Raw genomic sequence first — 27,878 nt, forward strand, 5'->3', positions numbered from 1 at the left:
GTCATTATTTGGATATACAGTGAAAGCTCGTTAATTCACAACTCGTTAATTCGAAATTTTGGATAATTCGAAATAGTCATCGTGGTCCAGTCCGCAGTGCATAGAAGTCTATGCGTGTAACAGCTCGTTAATTCACTCAAAAATTGGCGCCGCCACCCATAATTCGAACTGCGCGCCGCCAAGCGGCGCTGTTAAAAACCATCGTTGGAAGCTTTCACGGCAGAACGATAGATGGCACAACCATCGGGGCGCCGCTAGGGTGCTGGAACAAGTACTAAACAGTCTTTCCTGCCGCGACTCCTTCGAGGAACGACGTTTTAGTGTTATCGACCACTGTTTCGTGTTGCATTTCGTGAGCCCTCGTTTTGCACGCCGCTTGTTGTGAGCTTGTGTCCGCGAGATGTGTTCGCGTGGGAAATACTGTGCCAAGACTGTGAAGGAGAAAGTGGCTATTTTACGCGAGGTGGATGAACGGAAGGCCAGCAAAGTGGAAATCGCGAAAAAGCACGGGATTCCACCAAGCACGTTGTCGACGTACGTCCGAAATAGGAAGGCCATCGAGGATGCCTATGAAGCCGAAGATTTCGCCAGCAACAGAAAAAGGCTTCGGTTAGCCAAGTATCTGGAAATTGAGACCGCTGTGATCACGTGGGTGAAAGAAATGAGAAGCGCTGACATTCCACTGAGCGGCCCAATTATCATGGCGAAGGCGGCCGATTTCGCCCTGCGCTTGAATGTGGAAGATTTTGTCGCCTCCGAAGGATGGTTTCACCGCTTTAGAGACAGACATAATCTTGTCTTCCGGGTGTTGTCTGGAGAAGCCAAAGAAGTGGATGCAGAAACTTGTGCCACGTGGCGAAGTGGTGCTCTGCAGCAGTACTTAGAAAGCTACTCGGCACATGATATATTCAATGCTGATGAGACGGCTTTGTTTTATAAGCTCCAGCCCGACAGAACAGTAACATTTAAAGGGGACAGCTGCGCTGGCGGCAAGCGAAGCAAAGAGCGGATTACTGTTCTGGTCGCTGCTAATATGACCGGGACGGAGAAGGTCCCTCTTTTTGTTGTCGGCAAGGCACATAAGCCTAGATGTTTCAAGAACATTAGGACGCTGCCGACGGAATACTCCGCCAACAGCAAGGCGTGGATGACGGGCGAATTGTTTAAAAAATGGCTCTTGAAATTCGATCGGAGGATGGAGCTAGGGAAGCGTCAAGTTCTCCTCATTGTGGATAACTGCTCAGCACACAAAGTTGACGCCGAGCTGAAAGCCACAAGGCTCGTCTTTTTGCCCGCCAACACGACTGCGGCCTTGCAGCCGATGGATCAGGGGGTGATCAGAAACATCAAATGTTTCTATAGGCGCCACATGATCGAGCGCATGACTTTGTGCACTGGAAACCAGAAGACCAGCACCATCACATTGCTCACAGCAATGCACATGTTGGTGCGTGCATGGGAGCAGGTCACGCCGTCCACAATTGCAAACTGCTTCCACCACTGTGGCTTTGCTGCCGGAAGTATGAAAGAAAGTGGCGACGATGGGAGTCCGGAGCCTCTGCCTGCGGCTGTGCGTGCTGTGCTGCAGGACGTCAGTTTTGATGATTACGTTGGAGTAGACAGCGATGCAGCAGTGTGCGGTGCCCTAAGTGATGAGGACATTGTCGCTGAAATTGTTGGGGAGCAGTCTGTCCCAGAAGAGGCAGAAGACGACGACGACGAGGAGCAAGAGCCCGTGCGTCCATCCGCGGCAGAAGTTATGGGAGCGCTGAATGTCGCGCGCCTTTTCTTCAGCTTTGAAGAGGGGGAAGAAGACTCCCTGCGTCGCATTCGCATGCTAGAAGACCGAGTGAGTACGGTAGCCCTCACAGAGAAGAAGCAGAAGATGATAACAGACTATTTTGCTAAATAAATGTTTTTCGTGCCCTCCGGGCATCAAACGCCTTCATGTTTGCTCACTTTCATTAGTTCGAATTTTGGTTAATTCGAACTGGCCTGGCGGCCCCGTGGAATTTGAATTAACGAGCTTTTACTGTAACGTCTTAATGACAGTGCATAAGGACTTGCAACATTAGTCAACTAAAGCCAATGCAAGATGCCGCGGTGTGCTTTCACATTACTACAGTGTTCTAGAAGGCTTTTTAGTGGCAAAAGCAGCGCGCTCCTGGTGAGGCTGTTGAGGCAGTTGCCATGAGGCGGCGCTGGCGTCAACTCCTGGAGCAGAAGCCAGCCACCGGTACGCGCGGCTACGAGGGCCGATCAGACAATTGCGTTCGTTGTGCCGTTGTCTCATAAACATCTCATACAAAATCAAAATAGCCTTGTAGACCCAATTATTAGAACACGGTTACATAGATGTGATAATTTATCCCATAATAATAATTAATAATTGGTTCACAGGAAGGGAAAGGCGCCGTATCTGTCACACTTGTTTCTGTGAACACCTGAAGTGGGCTTGCATCGATAGAATGCTAGTTCCTGATTACAAAAAAACCACTCTGACTGAAAACAGAGCTGTTATAAGGTAGTAAAGAGGAAGAATAGAAATACAGGTATCGCCGCCACAGCCGAAATAGCCGAAACAGCTGAGACTAGCAACTAGAAATCACGCGACGCGCAAGAAATCCCGGAGGCTGACAAATGCGAATTACGTTGCCCGTTTGAATGCGGTAGTAGGTTTTGCCTCCAACATGATAACATGCATTTTTTATCACATGTAAACGACAGCGAAACGACAACGTAAATGCTGCAAGGCAAATACAAAAATATAAGTGGCGGTGCCACAGGTGCCCACTTCAGTTTCGGTTATGTTCCGGCTCAGGCACTTCGTGCGCGCTCTGATAGTTTCGTTTCGGACCTGCGGCGCCTGAAATACGAGCTCGGAGCAGCAGATGCGCCTACCCTAAGTGCTTATAGAAGGAAGATCCTGACTTGGCACCACAGAGAAAGAAAAAAACTAGGAGGGAGCGCCATGGGCTGGGAAGAAAGCCTAGTTATAAAAAATATAATGGAAAGCATCATGGGAATTTCGCCGTCCTGTGACACAGCAAGCGGTAGATGGCAGCTGGTTTCGATTGGGGTTTCGCACGCTCCGCTCTGGAGGAATGCCTTCGCTACGCGACACCTGCACAAGAAATCTGAGGCGCGCGCCGAGCGCAGATGATGGATGGAAATTTGGACCTTTAGACGGGCAGATGCCCTAGGAGCTGCGACTTGCGGGGCTTGGCATAGTCAAGAACAAAAAGGACGAAGCGCTGATCTGCTTCGTCCAGTAGTCCGTGTTCTTTTGTTTGGCGCTTTGTCCTTCTTGTTCTTGTGCTTCGCCTTTGTGCGCTGAGCCTCGCAAAACATAGAATCAAACCAACTAGCCCAACAACAAAAGCTGCCATATGAAATGCTGCGTGCCGGGATGCTAGGCGGATATATCGCCCAGGGCTGTCACTCCAACGGTGAGTATCCTGTTATGCACACTCCTCGAGAAACGAGACGTTTGCTTGTTAGGGTATGCGCACATATTGTTCGAGATCGTCTGCTTCATTTATGAAACGCAGACCTCAAATACGTGTACTGCTGCAGCCAGCATGCAACGCATGTTATTTCGAATCCGTAGTCTTCAGACCTGTAGTTGAAAAAACCTACCTGCGGTTCTCACCAGTGTGCCTATAAACACGCGAGTACAATGCAATGCTTGTAAACAAAGTAACTTGTGTGTTACAACGAGACGCGCAACTTTCGGTAGTCCACTCCGGTAGGCATTTCGCTGGGGCATCCACAGTCACTATAGAATACCATGTACCCTGCTGCTTTTGAGTCTGGCAACTATGTTGGCTAAATTCCCAAGAATCATTGCGCGCACGAGAGAGAAGGGAACGGCGTTAGCTTGCGTTAGAGGAGGTTAGCTTGCGGAGGCTGCGCGCCCTCCCTACTAGCTTTTTCTTTCTCCATGCTCGGCATGCACCTGCGAAGTATTCTCCGCTCCCCGTACGCCAGCAATCACGGTGTCCTCTATTGCGTAATATTGTTCGTCATTCTACCCTACTACTTAGTAGGAGAAAACCAGTTTGAATTCGAACCAGTTTGAATTCGTCCGTGGGGAACAAAAAAAACAAGCTTAACTTATCACAATATCTCAGCAATAATTCGATTTTTTGTCGCCGGATATGCAGCAACAATGTCACGAAATGCCTTTGATAGCATATTTGAGTGTTTTTAGTGCCCCTTTAACAAAGTATACTGTGCGGCCAGTTGGTAATGCCACGAGATGGCTCTCTCAGCCAATAAAGGTTTTGCCTGACACACGCCATCAGCTTTTCTGCACCTAGGGGGTGTGCCAGGTGGCAAAGCAGGGAGGAAAGTTCCCCTCTCAGCTTTCAGAGGAGCAAGAGAGGGATGATGAGAGGGTGGTTGGTTGGTTGGTTTGGGGGTTTTAACGTCCCAAAGCGACTCAGGCTATGAGAGACGCCGTAGCGGAGGACTCCGGAAATTTCGACCACCTGGGATTCTTAAACGTGCACTGACATCGCACAGCACACGGGTGCCTAGCTTTTCGCCTCCATCGAAAAACAGCCGCCGAGGCTGGGATTCGATCCCGCGTCCTTGGGAACTAGCGCCGTAACCACTGCGCCACCTCAGCGGGGTTGATGAGAGGGTGGGAAGAAATGGGTGAGGGGAGAGCAGGAAGGGGGTATGCATCACACAGGCAATCTTCACTTGAGCATACATACACCTGAGCAGGTCTAACGCCATTACTGCCAATGCAAAGGTCAGTTCTAACAGTGGCTCACTGTCTCCTTTGTCACCACTGTTGTGCGCATCGACACATTTGCCCACAATCTCGTCGACAGTCAGAATCGCGGAGGTCATAACGCCATCATCCAGAGAAATGAGACTGCATGTCACGTTAGCGCACTGCAAGTGATCCCATTTGTGCAAGCTACAAAAGGAAGTGATGCCAGCAATGTGACAAAGTATGGTGACCAAGGCAGCAGCACAGAAAAAAAAGAAAAAAAGAAAACAAACAAGTAAAGGTGCAAAAGAAAAACAAAAAAGCGAATTTACACTCGCTACCCAACACGGAGCACAATGTGCTGCTGCAGCATGCGGGTAAATCTTAGAACACTCAAGGCCAGGCCAAGCTGAGCCCCATTAAAGTAAACACGGCCGAGAAAATGCAGTACATGGGAGCACAACAGTGGTTTTCTATTGTACATTTCTGTCAAAGTACCGAATACACTACATGATGGAGCCACAATTCCAGTTGTCTTACGATGAAGCTGCACTCCTCCTTTGTAAACGCTCCATTATATACTTAACTTTTGCTCATAAAAAATTGCTAATAGAGGGACAACTGCACACACTCAATAGTGGCATATCATCACGCATGGAGGCAGGCATTACAGTTTTCCCCTGGCAAAGCTTTGGTTTGTTTATGGACAAACGGGCAGCACTTTCGACAATTACTGGGTTTCAGAGACAGTAGACGCAAATCTGGCACTCTACCCTATGGGGAATGATCTCCCATCATCCCTTTTAAAGCTGCCTTTCGCCCATGGTAGTTACCCTAACTATCACAAGATGGTACCAGCAAAAATAGCTAATGTTAACTATCAAGAGATGGCACCAGCATCGCAGCAGCACGAGAATCAAGGAAGGCCTCGCCCCTGCGCATGCAGGGAAAGCCAAGGCTATTAGGCTTAAGGACTCAACAAGAGCGAGCGCATCTTCGCGGCAGTCCGCAGTCGCTGGCGAGGCGAAGCCTAGCGCGACTTTTCCAATCTGGTCGCCCTGTCCAGCCTCCGAGCTTATCTCCTGCTCTAGTATGGGCGAACTGTCACCTGTAGCTTTGCTGGTGGGTCGGACGACCTAGATTCATTAGTGTTTTATAGCTAGCTGGCATTGTTATTGCAGCAATAAATGCCTGTTTATTGTGAGCACATATCTTTTAGCTGCCAAAAGCACGGCCCGCAGTGGTCGGCGTGCACTCAGTAGCATACGATCACTGGGTGGGTTGGCGGTTTGGACTGCCAGCCGCGACAAGCGGGGAAAACAGATTTATTCCTTCCATTAAAACCCCAAAAACCCACAACCAAAAAGCAAGGGTTCCCTCAAGAAAAGCGTGCATGCAAATGCTTGCATGCACATGCGCACGCACGCACGCACGCGCGCGTGCACACACACACACACACACACACACACACACACACACACACACACACACACACACACACACACACACACACACACACACACACACACACACACACACACACACACACACACACACACACACACACACACACACACTCCCAAGTCCCTGCACTTAGCCCGACATTATATACTACACTAATGGCCACAAAAGAAAAAAAATGTTAGCACTCCTCAGACAGTCGATGAAAGGGCAAAAAACAAAAAAGGGATATGTATGAACAGGTAGCCCTGCAAAGCAAGAAGCATTTGCATCATCCCTCCACAAGTGGATATTCATCCATCTTTGCTAGCTCATTTTGTCAACTATAATATAGTACTAACAGGCTTGGACATCCATTTCAATGATCACCTACCATGACGCCCTTCCTACTTTGTCACTGGCAGAGAGCCTTCCAAGCAAAATATGTGAAGATACAGTGATAATTTAAGCCCCCAGTTGATCTCTCATGGTCAACTCAAGCAGTCCTAGCCTTAATAGAAAAAAAATACCGTATTTTCCGGTGTATAAGACGCGGCTTGTTTTCAAAAATCCTGCTGGTGCGTCTTATACAACGGTGCGTCTTATATTCGAATTCTTTTTTTTTTGCGAGTTCGGAAATCTGGAATTTACTTGGTTGATGTTCTAGCTTGTTTCACAAAAAAAATATCACTAGCGATCTCGTGGTTGTAACACGGTGCTACTTCTATATGCGTGCAACGTCTTGGGTGAACTCCAACATTACAAACATGCAGCCGTTGCGGAGGCCCCAAGCGTCAGTAATGTTAGATGCCAACAGATAGCGACAATCATGCTTCTCGCTAAGACAAGCCAGGACAAGCCGGCTATTTTTCAGTCGCCATTTTTATCTTTGTGGGCACTGTGTATGTCGGCGTGTGTTTTCCCACTATCTGCCCGTGTCGTGCTCGGTCTTGCTTCAGTATGCCACCGAAGTCGCGCAAAAGCTATACTGCAAAATTCAAATTATCTGCGGTCGAGTATGCTACGGAACATGGTAACCGGGCTGCAGGTCGCCGTTTCGACGTCACTGAAAAGATGATTCGCACATGGTGACAGTCCTCCACCAAACTACAGGCGATGAAGAGTGGAAAAAAGGCTGACCGCGGAAAGAAGGTGTGGTGGCCTGATCTTGAAGACCGGCTCGTCAAATGGGCTTTCGAACAGTGGGCCGAAGGTAGGGCACTGTCAACCGTGCAGTTGCGCTTGAAAGCACGCACTTTGGCCAGTGGAATGGGTGTTGCCAATTTTGTTGGTGGGCCGTCATGATGTTATAGATTTATGCGCCGCAAAGCTTTGTCAATCAGAGCGCGAACGACAATGTGTCAGAAACTCCCAGACGACTTCGCAGAGAAAGTGGAGAAGTTTAAAGAATTTGTGAAGAAGGAAGTCGAAAAGAATAACATCAGCGACAGCCACATTGTGAACATGGACGAAGTGCCCCTGACATTTGATATCCCTATGTCAAAAAGTGTTGCTCAGAAAGGCGCTAAGGAAGTCACACTTCACGAAAAGTCTCACTTCACAGTTGTACTAGCGTGCTGTGCTGACGGAACAAAGCTGCCACCTATGTTAATTTTGAAAAGAAAAATGATGCCAAAAGAAAGTTTTCTGCCTGGCGTTGTCAAAACTAACGAGAAGGGTTGGATGGACGAGCAAATGATGGCAGCCTGGATCGAAAACTGCTTTTCGAAGCGCCCGGATGAATTTTTTCATGCCCAGAAGGGCCTTCTAGTCATGGATAGCATGCGGGCACACATGACAGACTTGACACTAAGAAAGGTGAAGGCGAAGAACAGCATGCCCACGATAATACCCGGCGGCATGACTAAGATTTTACAGCCTTTAGATATATCTGTAAACTGCAGCTTTAAAGCTGTTTTGCGATGCATTTGGGAGGCATGGATGACGGAAGGCAAGCACAGCTACACCGCAACTGGGCGCATGAGGCGCGCTTCGTTTAGCGAAGTTGCAAAGTGGGTCCATGAGGCCTGGAGTGCAATTACAGTGGCAGCCATAACTGCAGGCTTCCGCAAGGCTGGCCTGCTACATTCATCGCCACCTGAGCCAGCGCTGCCTGAGCATGAAGACGACAACGACGACCTGAGCAACTCTGAGTGTGAAGAGACTGTCGCAGCAGAGTTGCCGCCAGAAATTGCGGAACTTTTTGACAGCGAGTCCGAAGATGAAGACTTCGAAGGTTTTGAGTAGAAATAAAATGTTTTGGGCGTATGAGAGAGTTTGTTTTTTTTTTCTTTTTTGCTAAGGGGAGGGTGGGTGTCACATCGCGTTGCATAAGGACTTTTAACAGGTATGGTGCATTTCGCGATGGTAGCAAAACCGTGTTTAATTAGTTTCGTTAGCCTATCTAAATAAATTGGGGTGCGTCTTATATAAAGGTGAGTATTATAAATCGGAAAATACGGTAGAGACCTACAATACTTGTTTTTGGTGCTCGCATGATATCACCTCATTCGCTTTTTGCTTCAGGTTACATAAAGCCTATGTTTCAGCACCAGGTACAGCACTTACGGCACCAAATTTGACGTGATCTGGCTCTGGTTACTAACTCCAGAATGCGCGACAACGCAGGTAAACATGTTGAATGCTCCGTGCAGTCAGTACCCACACAGCTGCCACTGTTTGTGGCTTCTTTGCTTTGCTTTGCACAATGTGACAGTTTTAATTGTCAGCCCTCGCCTTATGTTAGCAGTGTAACACACTGCCACCAGACGGCACAACCCAGCTTCAAACTGAGCACATGCCACGCACCATTCATTCATCCGCCATTCGTACGTAACACAAACACGACAGGTTGAGAAGCGTGTCGTGCCTTTTGTGCACTTCGCCTCGTAGAGCACAGTCATCACACCAACCAACACTGGGTTGTTTGTGGCACCCACCTCGTTTGCGGTGTTGTGGGTCCCCACGATGCGCACAAATACCACCGGCTGCCGAGGGAAGCGTAGAAGTTGCCACGACCTGTGAGAACATAGAAGCACGGATGCCATGAATGGAGTGCAGCAAAACAATGCTGCTGTTGCTGAACTTCTGCCTTCAAAAAGCAAAAACAAGATTTAAAAAATTTGAAGAACGTTACAGCATAGGTACATGGAACACGCACACACTGCAGATGTTGGGCGACTGTGTTAGAATGTCAGAAGTACTGTGCAGAATCCATTACATTTTCTCATTCAAATTAAAGTTCATAATCTTTAATGCACTGCTTTATGCCAAACTAGGCTACTGCAGGCTCTAATGGGGAACATCAGAACGAAAAATAAACTGAGGCTTTTAAAAAAAAAAGAAGCCTTCCAGCATGTTGCTAATATTCCTAATGGCAACCAATTCACTATACAGTCAAATCTCGATAGTATGAAGACCAAATTAACAAATTTTTCAAATTAATAAATTTTTTGAGAATCTCCGCTAGATTTATTTCAATGTAAAATTATTTCAGAATTACGAATTTCAATACAGTCGAACCCGGCTATATCGAACCCGGATATATTGAACTCACGAAATATCCCCTTGAAAATCCCAAGTAAAAGTATAGGAAAGCCGCATCATATATTGAACTTAATTTCACCGCACCGATTGTTCGATATATCGAACTCCGCACCACGCACTGGAAAGTGTGCCTTTCCCAAAGACGATCGCATCACCCTTGGCCGTTTGCCGCGTGACGTTTTCATGCCATGCGCGGAAGGAATGAGAAGGAACAGTTCGGTGACGGCTGGTCTGGGCAGCGCCGCGCCTATTCCCCAAAGACGCACGCATCTGCAGTTATCGTTTCCCGCGCACCAACACATGACATTTGCAAGCCCTGTGCGTGGGTGTGCCCATTCTTTTGCCGAACTATATCTCTCTCCTTCAGCACGCATCACACATGCGCCAAGCCAGCTCAGCCCATTTTCAGACAGACGGACGCTTTCTCCAGCGTGTGTTGCGAACCCTCTGCGCACGGCGGCTGATGTGGCTATGGCGCCTGCGGACATTAAGAAGCGGCAGCTGTGTTTTTTTTTTTTTGCTTTTTCTTTTTGAGTCATCCTTTCTTATCGTTGTGCTGTTCGGACATTAACTGGCGGCATTTTTTTTTTTTTTTTTTGCTGGAGTCGTTTATCCTGGATGTATGAATCAACGAAAGCACGTGGTCAGCTGCTGCGATCATGACGCCTGCCCCAAGTGCGGCGCGGCTTGTGCAATCAAGCCATCATGGGCACTCTTCCAAGTTCGCTTCCCGCCACCGCAGGAGCTATCAATAGATAAACGCGCCGGACGTTGTCAACGTTATGGCTGCGCAGCATCTTGGCACACTGCCAAGAAATGAGCTGTGGATGAGACCACCGAAAAGGAGTGACGCACGCCATCAACATGCAAGTGAAAACGCTCGCGATTTCTGCTGCGGCGACACAGAAACCTTGTTTTGAGTGACCGCGGTGGCTCGAGTGGCGAGAGGGACGCAGTTCCAACAAGCTTGAAATTTTTCGCTCTGTCGCTGCCGCTCGTCACTGAGATCGCTCAATCGCTTGCATGTGAGCGAGCTGGCCTTTAAGCATTCTTTTTTTCTTTCAAATTCTCGGGTGCAAAAGTGGAGGGTGGGTTCATTATGAGTGGGTTGATTGCGCGACAAATACGGTATCGTTTTTTCACATCGTAAGTGCCGTCACAAGCCAATTTCTGTATATCGAATTATCGATATATCATACTACTATTTCACAATCCCCTTCGAATTCGATATATCCGGGTTCGACTGTATAGCATATATGTCAGAATAACATACATATTTTATTTTTCCTTCTATAGTCTAGGAACATCAGTATTACGAATTCGGCTAAAATTAACAGCGCTGCAACTCTCACGTGAAACAGAAACCACTATTTCTATGTGTGTGGTTTGTGGGCTATAGGTTTCACCAACAGCATATCTAGTGTCAGCTCCTAGCACCACCACAAAGCTGTGGTTTCATATGAGTAGCCAGCAAGTCTAGCTGCCTGCCTTTTTTGTGTTGCGTGTCATTTGCCGGTTGGTCGCTCATGCCATTCGTGCGTGCGGGAAGAAGTCTTTTTTTGTCGTGGATTATTTTATTGCGAAGTTTGTGCGAAATTTGACTATGATTGCACCAAGCGAAGGTGCCAAGAAAATGGGAAAGCAGCTTCACGCAGGGAAAAAGCAGGCCTCTGCAAACAGCTAGCATTGCCCCATAAACCGCCGCAATCATTTTGAAGGACCGAGGCAAGATTTTCAAACTGCAGGGAACACTGAAGATGAGGTCGTATAGAACTCTGTGCACATGGAGAAAGTCCGTACTTTCAGTGCTCGGTGCAGTCACGCACCCGATGAGGTGTTGCACAAAGTGGAAGGTGTATGCGCTGTAGTGATGTAGTGATGTAATGTAGTGCGTGGTCGTGTTTGCTGCACGCGGCAGAAGAAAATAACTGATTTCTTCAACTAAATCAGCTTTGAAGTTAGTGCAACAATCTCATTTGAGGTTTTGCTTGTCTCCACACATGCCTATTGCCCTGGTATGTCATTTTCATACCCAGGCTTGACCACTGGCTTATAACCGCAGGTTTTTCATAGCAACGATATTTCAAAATAACGAACAATTTTTTGTGGTCCCGCGGGATTTCCTGTATCGGGATTATATCACTTGCGTTTCATGTAAACTCTTTGAGCACATTATAGCATCTCAAATCATGCACTATCTTGTGAATTCTAAGCTCATCTTTTCTAGTCAGCACGGGTTTCAACATGGACGTTCCTGCGAATCGCAGCTGTTTGAGCTGGTCACTGATCTTCACCATTCTGTTCATTCGACTCATTCCACTGATGCCTTCTTTATTGATTTCGCTAAAGCCATCAATCGTGTTCCTCACTTCCGCTTAATCCATAAGCTTAGCTTTATGCAATAAATTTATCCCCTGGGGTTATTGACTGGATCAAGGATTTTTTAACTGATAGCTTTCAATCTGTTATCATTAGCAAAAACGCCTCCGCTCCTGTTTCATTGAAATCGGGTGTACCTCAGTGTTATCTTTTTCTCATGGACATAAATGACCTATGTTATAACATTGCCTTTAGTATTTGTTTGTTTGCAGACGATTGTGTCATTTACAGTCTCATTAAAAGTCCTCGTGACCACACTATCTTACAGGATGACTTAAACGTGATTTCTGATTGGTTTAAAACGTGGCTAATGCAAGTAAATACTGACAAAACTGAAGCTCAAACGTTTAGTAAAAGGCGACAAGTTGTCCTTCATACCTACTTCATTAGAAACGATGCCACTGAACATGTCTCATCCATAAAACACCTAGGAGTACATTTATCTTCTGACCTTACTTGGAATATTCACACTGAACACATTATCAACAAGGCTGCTAAAATATTAGGCTTTCTAAAACGCACTCTGTATCAAGCTAATGAAAAAAACGAAACTCCTAGCCTATAGAACACTTGTCAGGTCTCAGCTTGAATATGCGTCCATAATTTGGCACCCTCATCAAGCTTGCTTAGCAAACTCCATTGAATCACTACAGAGTAAAGCAGCCAGGTTTATTGCCCACGATTATTCCTACCCAACTAGTGTAAGCAGTCTCAAGCAACAATTTAACTTATTGCCCCTTGAGACTAGGCGACGAAATGCCCGTCTACTATCTTTCATGCACAAACTATATCATGGTTCATCAGACTTTCGAAAAACGTTCCTTTGCCCTGCCCCCCACATATCTGCTCGCATAGACCATCCATTTAAAATCAACCGCATACATGCGCGCACAAATCTGTTTAAATATTCACCACTGCTACTTGCTATTTCACAATGGAACAGTTTGCCAGCAGATGTCGCTACCATACCTGACCATAGTTCGTTCCTCAAGGCTTTGGAGGGAATTGAATGTTAAACTGACTTCACTTTCTTATTTATATTTTGCGATGCTCATTACTTTTTTTCCTTGATATGTAGTGCTGTGTTTTTTGTTGTTCATTTCGGCCTAGGGCTCGGTATTATGCGCACGCATACCTCGTTTTTTTTAAGAGTGTGTAAAATTGCTTCTACTGCATATAAAAAATAGCGACCTGAATGACTTTGTTTTTTCCTCTCTGATCCTAAGTGCAATTGTTACTTATGTGCCTATTATAACCAATTCCAGTCACGTGACTCCACCCCCACTATGTAAGGGCTGAAAGGGCCTTTAGAGTCTATAAATGAATAAAATAAATAAATTTGATTGTACATGCTATGCATGCAAAATTACAGCATTTCCAATGTTATGCAATTTCTACCTTTACATGAGATTTGAACAGAGCGTAAAAACCACAATAGTGCATTTTTGTTTCTATGAGAATTGAAAAAGCTCCCAGGTAGGAGGTATGTGCACATTAAGGGATGAAAATACATGGTATGCGCCGTTCTCCAGAATAAAACATGGGCTCTATAGCACCAAAAAAAGCCATGAAAACTGACCTGCAAACAGCATATAAGGCTAATATGAAACTTCATCTCATCAACCATTTTGATCACTCTGAACACTGTGAGCCACCCGCATGAGCAAGATCTGCGCAATTCCCCATCAATAGTACTGTTCACCAAACAGTACTAAATGGCGAATTCGAGTGGGAGAGCAGGTGCAATCGAGAGCACTTCGAAAGTGCTCTAAGACAATCGGGCGCCCTCCAGTGGGAGAGCAGGAGTAGAATCACTCACTGGCTTCCAATTCTAGAGGAGGAGGGCTGCTCTCTCGTCTAAAGCGAGTGTAGAGGAAGTCACAGGGCATAAAGTGTCATATTCAGGCAACCTTTTTTTTTTTTCTCTCGAGTCAGCGATGCTCGAAATGGCGGCTGCAAAGCGTCGGCCCTCGGCGAGCGGAAAGCATTGCTCAGGTGCTGTATGCAGGTGCTGTATGCAAAGGAGGCAGATCGTCGCGCTGTGAGAACAAAGGTATACTAAAACAAGCGGTTCTTCACTGAGCGTTGGCCTCTCCTCGGGTTGCAACTGCCACCGCTGTGGGCAGGCAGAGAATGCTGGGGAGAGCAGGGCGGTCAAGTGGTCGTGGCACGGTGCTCTCTACACGCAGAGGACAGTTACACCGTTGCTCGGCGTGCTCCTGTCATCATCATCATCATCAGCCTGACTATACCCACTGCAGGGCGAAGGCCTCTCCCATATTTCTCCACTTAACCCGGTTCTGTGCTAGCCGCATCCACTTAACCCCTGCGAACTTCATAATCTCATCCGCCCACCTAACTTTCTGCCATCCCCTGCTACGCTTTCCTTCCCTTGGAATCCAGTTTGTTACCCTAAGCGACCATCGGTTATCCTCTCTTCGCACTATATGTCCTGCCCATGTCCATTTCTTCTTAATTTCCACTAGAATGTCGGTAATTTGAGTTATTTCTCTGACCCACTCTGCACGCTTCTTATCTCTTAATGTTACCCCTACCATTTTTCATTCTATAGCCCTCTGGGTTGTCCTCAACTTAAGTAGAACTCCCTTGGTTAACCTCCACGTTTCAGCGCCATAGGTGAGTACAGGTAAGATGCAACTGTTGTATACTTTCCTCTTGAGCGATACCGGTAAGCTGCTAGTCATAATCTGAGAGTGCTTGCCAAATGCGCTCCATCCCATTCTTATTCTTCTTGTTATTTCCTTTTCGTGGTCCGGATCTGCGGTTACTACCTGTCCTAAGTAGACATATTCGCCTACTACTTCCAGTACTTCGCTACCTAATGTAAACTGCTGTTCCTTCCCGAGGCTGTTGAACATTACCTTAGTCTTCTGCATATTGATTTTCAAGCCTACCTTTCTACTTTTCCTGTCTAGGTCATCAATCATTATTTGCAGTTCATCCCCCGAGTTGCTTAGCAAGGCAATGTCATCAGCAAATCGCAGATTACTGAGGTATTCTCCATCTACCCTTATCCCTAACTGCCCTCATTCTAAGTCTCTGAATACTTCCTCCAAGTGTGCTCCTGTACTGCTCTGCAATGCTCAGTGCCTCTGCTCTCGTCCCCTTAACCGAATGTGCCATAAGATTGTGCTGTGCATATGACAGAGCAGTCAATGTTTTTTTTTTTTCTCATCTTTCTCCTGGAGTTTTGCTCAAGTTATCATTGCCATCCTAATTTAAAAGCAGTTTTCAGGTCATCTGCACATTTCTGTGGCTTCTATTTTTCACGCATATTTCATATGAAGGCAATTCCTATGTATGTCTGTATCCTCTTCTATCGTTGCTTGTCCTGTGAAGGATACTATGAAGTCGCTTGGTTTTGAAGTGACCTTTACTCGTAGTTGGTTCCAACATTCATGAAAATAAAGAAATGATTATTGCTCAGGTCTCTAATAATGATGTAATGTGAGTGTTTGTGATGCAAGAAAATGGCTCGCGCTGAAAATGGTTTACTCATTTACTATACAGTCGAACCCGGATATATCGAACTCGAAGGGGATCGCGAAATAGTTCGATATATCGATAATTCGACATACAGCAATCGGCTTGTGACAGCACTTACGATGCGAAAAAACGATACCGTATTTGTCGCGTAATCAACCCACTCGCATAATGAACCCACCCTTCACTTTTGCACCCGAGAATTTGGAAAAAGAAAAAAAAAAGCGTTAAGGCCAGCTCGCTCACATGCAAGTGATTGAGCGATCTCAGCCACGAGCGGCAGCGACAGAGCAAAAAATTTCCAACTTGTTGGAACTGCGATCCTCTCGCCGCTCGAGCCACTGCGGCAGCTCGGAACAAGGTTTCTATGTCGCCATGGCAGAAATCGCGAGCGTTTTCGCTGCATGTCGGAAGCGCGCGCCACTCCATTTCGGTCGTCTCATCCACAGCTCATTCTTTGGCAGTGTGCCAAGATGCTGCCCAGCGATAACGTCGGGGCGCGTTTATCTTTTGATAGCTCCTGCGGTGGCGGGGAGCGAACTTGGCAGAGTGCCCGTGATGGCTTGATTGCACATACAAGCCAGGTTCGATTTATCACGCCACGCTTGGGGCGGGCGTCATGACTGCAGCAGCTGACCGCGTACTTTCATTGATTTATACATGCAAGGATAAACGACTCCCGCAAAAAAAAAAAAAAAAAAAAAAAAAATCCTGCTGTTTCTTAACGTCCAAACAGCACAACGATAAGAAAGGTTGACTCGCAAAAAAAAGAGAGAGAGAGAGAGCTGCTGCTTTTTAACGTCCGCAGGCACCATAGCCACCTCAGCCGCCGCGCGCGCAGAGGGTTCGCAACACACGCTCGCTGGAGAAAGCGTTGACGTCTGTCTGAAAACTGGCTGAGCTGGCTTGGCGCATGTGTAATGCGTGCTGAAGGAGAGAGATACCGTATTTACTCGAATCTAACGCGCACCTTTTTTCCGATATATCGTGTCCAAAAATTGGGTGCGCGTTAGAATCGAGTACGACCCTAAATCTCCGATATCATATCGCCATCGGCATTTCAAAATGGCCGCCTGGTATGCACTTCGAGCCTACTAGCTGGTCTAGCTGTCTATGCCTATCTGCAGTAGCGTCCTTCGTGTGCTTTGGTACATGTGCTTTGGTTAGCCTACCCGTTTTCTGCGATTGACCGACCAGTATGGACGTGCCGAAGATTCGTCGAGTTCATCATGATGCCGCATTTAAAAGGAAAGTCATCGTGTGTGCAGAGACGGGCGGAAATCGGGCCGCATCACGCGCATTCGAAGTTCCGGAAACATGCGTGCGGGACTGGCGCAAGCAGAAGGAAAAGATTTTCGGCAGCAAGGCTACACGAAAAGGTTTCGGTGGACCGAAGCAGGGCCGGTTCACCGAAATAGAAGAGCGGCTCGCAGAATATGTTCTAGAGCAGCGAGCGGCGCAGCGGCCAGTGACGACGGACCTGCTCAAAGTCCGGGCGATGCAGCTAGCCCTACAAACAGGGCTAACGCGGAGCGACTTCAAAGCGAGCAGGTGCTGGCTGTCTAATTTTATGAAGAGAAAAGGCTTTTCTCTTCGAAGGCGGACAGGGATATGCTAGAAGTTGCCTGAAGAGTACGAAGAAAAGCTGCACAGTTTTCAGCGGTTCGTTCTAAGTTTGCGCCGCAAGTACGGCTACCACCTCGGCCAGATTGGAAATGCCGATCAGACACCGCTGTACTTTGACATGCCTGCCACCACAACCGTTGAAAAGAAGGGGGCGAAGCAAGTGTGCGTGTTGTCTTCCGGCCACGAAAAAACACGCGTCACCGCAATGCTTTGTTGCACCGCGGATGGACACAAGCTGCCCCCGTATCTCATATTCAGGCGCAAGACGCTCCCGAAAGGAATCGTGTTTCCGAGTGGCGTGATTGTGCGCGCCAATGAAAAAGGCTGGATGACAACGGACTTGGTCGCCGACTGGATCGATAACGTCTGGCGCAAGAGACCCGGCGGCAGTTTGGGCCTGCGTGCGATGCTTGTGCTCGACGCTTTCAAGTGCCATCTCGACCAACGCATCAAGGACAAGCTCGCTGCGTGCAACACCGACCTTGTCGTGATACCAGGTGGCATGACATCGCAGCTCCAGCCGCTCGATGTTTGCTTGAACAAGCCAGTGAAAGATAGGATTCGGGCGCTCTACACCGAATGGCTTGTGAGTGGCTGCCATGAATTCACTCCCAGCAACAGAATGAAGCGTGCCTCGCTGCAAGAGTTCACTGGATGGGCGAAAGATGCGTGGTGCACGATACCGTCTGCCATGGTCATCAAGGCCTTTAAAAAATGTGGCATATCGAATGCCATGGACGGCACCGAGGATGAGATGCTTTGGTCCGTCAGCAGTGACAAGGAGTTGTCTGACAGCGACGACGAGTGAACCTTGTGCCGGCATAGTGACAATCTTGGCAAGATAAGCCGTTTCCTTTTGTGTGTGTGTTTTTTAGTGCACCGAGATTAAATCTTTGCTTTTCCAAATGAGACAAAGTTGTATTGCTGTATGAAAGCGTTAGGTGCGCGGTACTCTTTTAAGCGGAGAACGGGTGCGCGTTACAATCGGAGCTTTTTTTTTTTTCGGGGGTGGGGGTCACGAAAAACGGGTGCGCGTTACAATCGAGGGCGCGTTAGATTCGAGTAAATACGGTAGTTCGGCAAAAGAATGGGCACACCCACGCACATGGCTTGCAAACGTCATGTGTTGGTGCGCGGGAAACGATAACTGCAGATGCGTGCGGCTTTGGGGAATAGGCGCGGCGCTGCCCAGACCAGCCATCACTGAACTGTTCCTTCTCATTCCTTCCGCGCATGGCATGAAAACGTCACGCGGCAAACGGCCAAGGGTGATGCGATCGTCTTTGGGGAAGGCACACTTTCCAGTGCGTGGTGCGGAGTTCGATATATCGAACGACGGGTGAAATTAAGTTCGATATATGACGCGGCTTTCCTATACTTTTACATGAAATTTTCAAGGGGATATTTCGAGAGATCGATATAACCAAAATTCGATATAACCAGGTTCGACTGTATGGCTATTTAAGAACTGTTGCAAGCCATGTAATGGAGGCGAGGGCCCCAGTCAAAGTTACCTGAAAGCAGCTTTCTCCTTTTTGTCCTCATTCATCGTATTTTTCTGTGTAAAAATGCTAAAAAAGGGTTAAATTGAGCTAAACTAAATTGAAACATTCAGCCAGATATATCAGGCCTACTTCCAGGTCTGAAGCCCCACCTCTCCATTTTTTTCTTCCGCTTACTCTTCTTGATGTCTTGGCTCTACTTTTGGCTGCCTCGTAGTGGCTTGGTACCAGTCCCCTTGGCCCCTAATGCAAGCCAAGCCTACAACTATAATGGACTTTAATTACACGACGGCTCAGAGTGGGCTTTCATGACAACTCGCGCGCCGTAAAATGAGCGCACGCTCACAGCGGTGCGTGAGCTATAAGACTAAAGAGGACCTCACCTGCAGAGCTCGTTGCGCTTGTCGGCGACCATGTTCCAGTTTTGCTGGTCGACGGACACCTCGACGTAGTAGCTGTACTGGCGAGAGTCACAGTCCCACAACAGGAGCCTGCAGCAAGGCACAAGGCAGGCCAACAACAGTTAACTGCTGTACCACACGTGTGGATGCTGCCACACCTCAATCAGCAAGCAACAAGGTTTTAAATGCTTGGTTTGGTTGGTCGGATTTAATGTCCCAAAGCGGCTCAAGCTATGAGAATCACCGCAGTGGAGGGCTCTGGAAATTTCGGCCGCCTGGGATTCTTTAACGTCCACCAACATTGCACAGCACACAGGCACCTTGCTTTTCGCCTCGATCAAAAAGCAGCCGGTCTGGAATCAATCCCGCATCTGAGCACAGCAGTCAAATCAAGTGCCCTAACCAGTGCACCACCATGGCAGGGCAGGTTTTGAAGGGGTCTTAATCCCAGCACAAACAACAATCAAAGGATCCCATCAAGTCATGGAGGCAAACAAAAAGGCTGGAAAAGAAAACAAACGTAACATTAGGAGACAGAAAGACAGCAGGCCGGTTCAGGTAACAAATGCAAGTTAGTTAATAACGCCCTGGTTGAAATGGGCACGGCTTGTAATGTAATAACAAGATAATCAATGGTTGCTACGGATAACAAAGTGGATTCCAAGAGAAGGTAAATCTAGCAGCAGGTGGCAATAGGTGAGCAGATGAGACTAGGAAGTTCAACGGGAAGAGGTCTTTGTCTTGCAGTGGCTAAACTAATGGTGCTGATGATTACATTTTCACTATTGGCAGCTCCATATTCTGTAAAAACTAAAATAAAATAAAACCTGAACATTAGGCTCATGTGTACTGCGCTCTTTATGGTTCAAAGCGAATTCGAAGCAATTATCAGAGCGACAGTATCAGAAGCCTCACGAGGAAAAAAAATGTCCCTGCCAATAAAATTTCAATGGCCCTGCCTTGAGTGGTGTAATGAAATATATATATATATATAACAATGGTGCGGATTAAAGCACGGCTTGAATCTAGTTACACAGTGAAAGCTGATTAATTCGAACCTCGATGATTTGAATCTTCGAATAAAATGAATTAGGCTATTTGGTCAAGCCAAGCTCCATAGAGGTCTTTGTACAAAAAGCTTGTTAATTCAAACGAAAGTCAGTTAGGCTACGTAATAATTCGAATTACACGCCACCGCGTCGGAGTGGCTGTGTGCCCAGCACATAGACAAAGAAATGCCCCTGTGATACGGCAACACAGTTACAAGGCTGTGCACGCCTAAAATGGGGAAAAAAATAAATCCAGGCAAAACCATGGAAGAATGGGTAAAGCTTAAATGGCGCCATGAGCGGCGCAGTGGCCTGTGGCTGCTTTGGTTCATGGGGTTTAACATCCCAAAGTGACTTTGGCTATGAGAGACGCCGTAGTGGAGGACTCTGAAATTTCGACCACCTGGGGTTCTTTAACGGGCCTGTGGCTGCTTGCTGTCTGTATTACGTGACCTCCGAGACTTGCAACTAAATGCTCTTTAATTTTGACTCCCATTAATTCAGAAACATGGATAAGTATTTCAGTCGGAGCAGTCCCAACTGATGCCCATTTAAAGGGACACTATGACACCCAAATATGCTATCAAAATCTAATAAACGGCATTTCGTGACACTGACGCCACATATCCGGCAAAAAAATTCGAATTACAGTTGAACCTGGATATAACGAAGTTGACAAAAGTTCGCAATTTCTCGTTACATGCTGGTTTTGTATGAAGGCTCGCATGAATGATGCAGAAACGAAACCGAAAGGCTTCAGATATCAGTGAAGGTGAACTCGCCCTTCAGGCATTTATTTTACAGTAAAAAACTGCGTAATATCTGCTTGTTTCCACGGGAGCGAAGGCACAATACGGCGCTCCTATGAAGCTAAATCATGTAATGATCCTTCATTGTCGCGCGAGCCGACGAAACGGCGCAATATTAAAGCTTATTTTTCTTTCTTTCTTTTCTTTTTTTTTTTTCAAATTCAATGCAAACGGTTTTTGTCAGTATTTCAAGGCCATTCGATAATTCGAATGTCAGATTATTTGAACTTTCTTCCCGATCCCATGAAGTTTAAATTAACGAGCTATTACTGTATGAACAGAAGCTCTGTTAAGCATGGCTTTGCATGGGCTAGCAAGGCTGTAACAATCTGACGGTTTAAATTAAGGAGACGCTCAAGCCTTTTTTTTTTTTTTTTAAAGAGTAGACGCGACACCTCCTTTAACATCGCATTTTTATTCCACAATTTTTTAAAGATGTTTTTCTTTAAGTTCATTTTTTTTTTGGATAGGAAGGCACAGTATCTGACAGTTTCGGTGGCCACTTGAACCGTGCTGTACGATAAGAGAAGGGGTTTGAGACCAAATCCAAACAACACACAATGAGAGCAACAATAGAGCAGCATCATTATCAACTTGGCCACACCAACTGCAACGGGAAAAGTTTCTCCATATCCTTCCAATTAACCTAATCCTGTGCCAGCTGCAGCCACAACATAGTAACGTAGTTAAGTGCTAAGAGCCAAGCAAAGCCATAATCTAGAATTGTGCCAGCTGTAGTCACAACATAGCAGCAACCTAGTGAAGTGCTGTCAAGTGAAGCCATAACCCAGAACTGTGCCAGCTGCAGCCAAAACATAGCAACACAGCGTAGTTCTGCTTACTGAGGACACTCAGCGAGGGAAGACTGACCTCATGGAGTCAACGCGGTAAGGCTGTGCCAGCTGCACCACGATGGCCCCATTGCCCAGCTGGTGACAGGTGTAGCCGGAGTCCCAATCATACTTGGCCGTGTCCCCATTGATGAGTGCATTGCGGCTGCGGCTCACCCCCTCCACCACGTAGGCCGACCGGGCCACAGTGGCCACATTCTCCCGAGGCACCACCAAGCCCTCCTCCAGGTCAGGGAATGGCTCCTCCTCTGCACCCTCCAGGGACAGTACCACGCCGCCCCCAACATGCTTGCACTCGAGGGACACCGCATGGAACACCCTGTTCACAGTGTTGTGCGTGCCCTGCATTGGTGGAGGCAACCACCATGTATCACTGGTGGTACAATACACAAGACAGCCTCACAGGAAGCAATCACATCAAGCCACGAGTGCCATTTTGGTACTTAGTATGGTATAGAAGTCAATTATAAATGCACACGATCTTCCGCCATTAACCATGCACACCAAAATGGCGGCCGCTCATGAACAACCATGACAGATTAGACTCCAGAGGAAGAGTGTCATATAAAGTGCTTTATATCTAACATTCAGGAATGTACAGTGGCCTAAACTAGTCTTTGCATTCTTTAGCGCATTTTTGCATTGCTGTCCATTCTGCCTCGACTAAAATAGAGCAACATCACCAGCATGCTCACCATAACCAAAATGTTGATCAACATGCAGCAGCATTGTTAGCGCATATCAAAGTCACTTTCAGTTATGATGCATGCATCAGACAGTCGTGAACTTCATACAAACAGTTAATGGTCATTGGTTGGTTTCATTCCCTGTACAAAGAACTGGTACAATAAAACATCGTTAATTCGGATCTCACAGAAGTGAAAAAAATGTCCGAATTATCCGAATGTCGAATTATCGAATGAGCAACAAAACCTGCATGTGAATTTTTTTTTGTTATTGCATACCTTTACTTCGTGAAGAAGTCAAATGCAGTTGCTTTTTCGTGGAAAGCTGAGCAGTGAGGACCAGTTTGTGGACATGGGACAACCCTTTCAGGGTGAGCAAGTTGCCAGGAGCATCATAACAGAAGCCCTCTAAAACTGCTATAGCATCCGCAACCTCTGTAGCGGTACGACGCACCGGGGGCTCATCATTATTGAGCGAGCCCTCTTCGCCGGGCGCCTCATCTGCCACATCGAGGGCATCGCTGATCATCTCATCATCGCTTACGCATTTACACGACTGTAAGTAGACTCTTTTTTAAAATTGGAAAATCCGAAATTGTGGGGTTGATTCCAAAGCATGGCACTGATAACAAGAGCAAGACAATAACCATATCAGGGAGGCTACGGCGAATTTGTCTGCTCTACGGCTTTAAGTGCAACATTCAGTTACTGTGCGTGCTCCTTGGGAAGAATTTTTCTTTAACTTTTACTATGCAGCACAAACTACAGCTGCGGGAGTGTCGATAGTTTACAGAAGAGCTGCTGTTCGAATCGCAGCGACACTCCCTTTTTGCAAGTCAGTCGAGTCGGGTCACATAACACGGCGGCACTTCCAGGGAGTGCCGATGGTGATGGTTGATGAAAGAGCCGACACCGATCATTCTTTGAGTTCGGGCTCATTGCACGTTCACACCTTTAACTTTACGACTGGCTACATGCTTCGTCACGAGCTCTCCAGTCCAAAAAGCACTCGACGCTTGTTTCAGTGCAGAGTTCAAGAAGGCGGCTATCATTTATGCCGAAGAAACAACTGCGCTGTGGGACGCGAAGTTCGAAGCTTCTAAACGGGTTGCAGGAGTGGCGGTGGTAGCGGGGGCAGCAAGACAAAATTTTGAACTTTGATGCAAAGCAAAGAGGCTGCTTCCAAGGGATACAGATGGTAAGCTATCCAGAGCTTGGAGGCCAAGCTTGCCGCTTATATCGCCAAAATACATGATTTAAAATGGAGACGAATTGTACAGCCAGGCAATAAATTTTCTTAGTCGAGAGCATCTATCGCGGTATGTTTTCTTTTTTTCGGGACATGCGATTTAGGGGGTCGACTTACAATTGTGTAAACACGGTAACTGGCCAGTGACAACAACTCTCATCGATGGAAGTGTATTCTGCGAGATTTGCTTCGGTGGGCAGCAGGCTGACGAATGACTCATCGTCGTCGTCTTACTCTGCTGCTGGCACTGCAGGCTCGAATTAAGCTTGTGACAGACTGCACAAATCCACAGTGCCTGGCGTGTGTGCCCACACGCGAGTCGGAATATGAATGGAATGGCACTCAGAAGCATAATGACGCATGTTTGTTTCCGATCCATGCAAAGAAGCATACGCTCCAGCACTTGCCTACGATACTTTTTTTCACATAATTGGATAACTCCTTGATCCATAGGGTGAAGCGCGGCGGTAGTATTAGGAGAAACACGAGCCAGAACGTCGGCACAGCAGCAAAGTTGCGGATGGATAGATGGTGGCTGTAGCGATGTGTGCCTGAAACCAACTATTTTGTGTGTATGTGTGCGTGCGTGCGTGCAGAACCGCCTTCCATGCGTTTTTGAAATAGTGGCGTCCGGTCCTTGGGAATGATGGCCGTAGCAATTCGTGCTCCGAAAACTAATTTCTGCGGCAGCCTCGGCCCGCCTCCAGAACGAATTAACCGGTACGCACATAATTTAGCGCTGAATTAACAAGAGTTCGCTGCCATAGACCTATGCACATTTTTGAAGGGAGGAAGTGAGCAGGCCGAATTATCAATTAACAGGGGCCAAATTAACGAGGTTTTAGAGGCACATTATTTTGTTTTTGTTTTTTTATAGCCTCACCATAATATATGTATATGAAATCCTGTATAATATTTATATTAGATTTTTCAGTACCTGTGCGTTATTCTAGTTTAATTTATTTGCAAATATCATGTGAATTCTGAAATAAACAAGACGAATAGTGTCTTATTATTTTTTTTTTTACTTTTACTTTTTTTTTCACTTTTCAAATATTGAATATTTGCAGGCACATTTCTTCCCCATATTTGTATTCGAAAATTTTAATATTTATATGCCCCTAGCGTAATGGCGATCAGAGAGCATCCACACAACGTTGCCACGGAAAGAAGAAAAAAAAAACTTTACAGAGACACTTATGCCTGCTTAAATTTTGGAGAGCGAAAGCATTAGTTTTTGTGTGGCCAAATTTTTTTCATTACATCTCAAGTCTGTTAACACAAGCGAGTCGCAAAAGGCACGCGACCGGCTGTCACATGCGACCAGAGAGCCGTGCAGCGCAATCGATGTTTACCCTTGCTAATGCGACCTGCGGGTTGCTTTGCACATCGTGCCTACCTTGACTGCTCACCACACAAAGCTAACTTACGCTCACGTCAGCTGAGCCGCTGATTGGTTTAACGGTTTGCGACCAGCAGTCACGCGGCTGAAAATCGAACAGTGCCCGAACGGCCCGCGACTGTCGCTTTTCGACCGATGCGACCATTTGCGACAGTTGCTTTTTGACCAAAACGTTCGCGTGACCTCCGCAAGTCGCAAGTGTGAACGGGCCTTTTCTGTTAGATTGTGTCCGTGGTTTGTTGTGCATGAAGACTAGCACATGCTTGCAACTTCAAGCTGCAGAGCAATGATTGGAGAAGAATTAAAGTGTGGCAGCTGTTAACTCTCAAGCGATATCGTCACAGCCTCTCGTCTCCGCCATGAGTCAGTGGGACTGCCTATGAGCCGAGTTAGTGCTGTGATGCCACCCTATACGCAAGTGCCATCTGTTGACGCAATGCGCGAGACTAGTTTGCCTAGTGGGCATAGTAATGCTCTAGCATTACAACAAAGGTCAGAGTTTTGGTAGCGGGTGCACATATTGCGGCGGTATTCTAAAATTTGCTCAAAAATTGGTTTTTGCAATCTTATATTTGATCCACAGTCGAAATTTCAAACACACAGAGCTACCTCTGATGCACTGCTTCAAGGCTCGAGACCTACACCACTACCTACACATCTCTGCTGATCATCATATACTACTGTGTGCTCGCTCACATAGTAGAACATTTTGCTCACATTCAGGAGGTGGTGGCTTCGATTCCCTGAGTACCCACCAGTTTTCCGATGCGCAAAACATTTCCCCCGACCTGGTGTTCACTCTTCTGGCGCGAAGGGCCTTGGACGAATCTGTTTCGAATTCGATGCCTAGGCCATGAAACCAACCACCATTTTTGCTTCCTGTAGTAGACGCCCTCAGACGCCCTCACCCACACCACGCATTTGCCATTGCTGTCAAAACAAATTCGAGACTAAGCAGTGGTGATGGGCGTGTACTGTTCGTCACGAACTCCCTTTGCTACATCCCGTTGTTTTTCCACTGCTTCTGAACATCATCTGTAGTTGGGATGTGAAACCACAAAAAAGGAAGCTACACAAAGATTGTTGCGAATGCCACAGAAAGGCGTGCGTGGCGCTAGAACACAACATGTTCTGGGAACCTTATTCGTGCGCTGCAATCGTAGGGAATCCTCCCGTGGCAGTGTGTGTTTTGTTGTCAAGAAACTTAGGCGTGTTTCGGCCTAATGTCTAGTAATGGAATAATAGCTAACAGAGAGCCTGAGTAGCACATTCATTATAAGCCAACTGCCTCACCACATGCGTTACATGAGATGACAAATACATGTACATCAAAGAGGTTGCTGCGCTGTGGGAGTAAAGAACTTTGTAACACCAAGGAATTTGTCATGTGCAGCCATAACTGCCTCAAAACAGCGAACCACCACCCACCACAATGTGGATGTACTGCACCACGCGGGGTTTGAAGTAGAGCCTCTGCCAGGAGCGGCACAGGTAGCGGGAGTGGTCGACCACGCGCACCCAGTCCTGTTGGTCGACGGACACCTCAATGTAGTAGGAGTAGGCCCGGTTGTCCTTGTCCCACAGCAGCAGCAGCAGGTGGTTGAGGATGCAGGGGGCGCCCAGCCGCACCAGGATCCCCTGTGGCGGCTGTGCCTCGTCGATGGGATGCCGCGTGAAGCCGCGCTCCATGTCGTAGCCCTGTGTGTCGCCGTCCAGCAGGGCCGACCGCATCTCCCCTTGCAGCACCTGTGCCCCGTGCAGCTGCGTCGCCACATTCTCCCCGGGCACTGCACACAAGAACGCAGCAATGACCCCCTCTTCATCCCAGTACAGTCGTGGTGCTGTACCTCGATGCAATCAGGTTTCGTTTCCTGTCCCCCAATTTGGATGTGCGCCACATCTAACTATGCCTCCCTATCGCGGAGGCGTTTCTTTGGCCATGTGCTGGCCGTTAGGCCGCCCAGATGTTGCAGCACGTAGTTCGAATTATCAGCAGCGGAACCGACTTGATATACAGACCTCTATAGAGCTTGGCCGAACCAAGTAGTGCAGTTCGGATTATCAAGGTTCAAATTAACGAGCTTGCACTGTACTGATAATGTTGGCATTTACTGAACTCTTGTTTAGCAGAACGCTGAATATATACTGAACAGTGCACTGCGTCCCTACCAGCTGCCCTTCACTTAACGGTGCTCCCATGGCCACCTCATGCTCCTACTGAGAGCACTAGCCACACAAAAAAACCCTGTGAAGAGGTAAATGCAAAGTGTGGCTGTGTATAAGCTTCCATGAGGTGTGCTTATGTTCAACACAACCATCAACAATGTCACATCTCGCATGACGGCAAAGTAAGCTGGAGAGTGATATGTCACTATAATAAACCCACCCTAGCGTCCCTGCACTGTATGCTGGCATCTAGGTCACAGATAAACTTATCAGCTGTCACATCTCGCATGTCAAACTGCCTTACACTAGCCATTAGCCTGATCTACTGGGGATCAACTGTGGCTGTGTGCAAAAGAGAAGAAACATGGAGTACAAAAGGGGAGACTGACGCAGGTACCCCCTGTAGGGGCGGTCAGCATCGCGTGTCTCCGTGCGCAGTTTGATGGCGTCCAGAAGAGTGTTGGGGCACACCAGCCCTGTCGGACGCACCACGTTCAGCAGCTCCTGCACTGTCAGCAGGGGAAGTCGCACCTGCATGACCA

At 47.2% G+C, this 27,878-nt stretch overlaps 1 protein-coding gene across 3 annotated transcripts in view; it reads right to left on the minus strand.

The window, feature by feature from the left end:
• LOC146174660 (BTB/POZ domain-containing protein 9-like) overlaps positions 1-27,878 on the minus strand; it is a 66,476-nt gene that overhangs the window by 8,508 nt on the left and 30,090 nt on the right. For all 3 annotated transcript variants that reach the window (XM_084583853.1, XM_084583851.1, XM_084583852.1), the window contains exons 5-9: positions 27,726-27,867; positions 26,599-26,957; positions 21,853-22,175; positions 19,107-19,214; positions 9,106-9,184 (exon numbers count right to left, since the gene is read on the minus strand). In XM_084583853.1, the coding sequence (XP_084439979.1) occupies positions 9,106-9,184; positions 19,107-19,214; positions 21,853-22,175; positions 26,599-26,957; positions 27,726-27,867 (1,011 nt within the window). The remainder of the gene's footprint in view (positions 1-9,105; positions 9,185-19,106; positions 19,215-21,852; positions 22,176-26,598; positions 26,958-27,725; positions 27,868-27,878) is intronic.

The sequence above is a fragment of the Amblyomma maculatum genome, chromosome 11 (assembly GCF_055883805.1).
Source record: "Amblyomma maculatum isolate TAMU_Amacu chromosome 11, ASM5588380v1, whole genome shotgun sequence".
NCBI lineage: Eukaryota > Metazoa > Arthropoda > Arachnida > Ixodida > Ixodidae > Amblyomma > Amblyomma maculatum.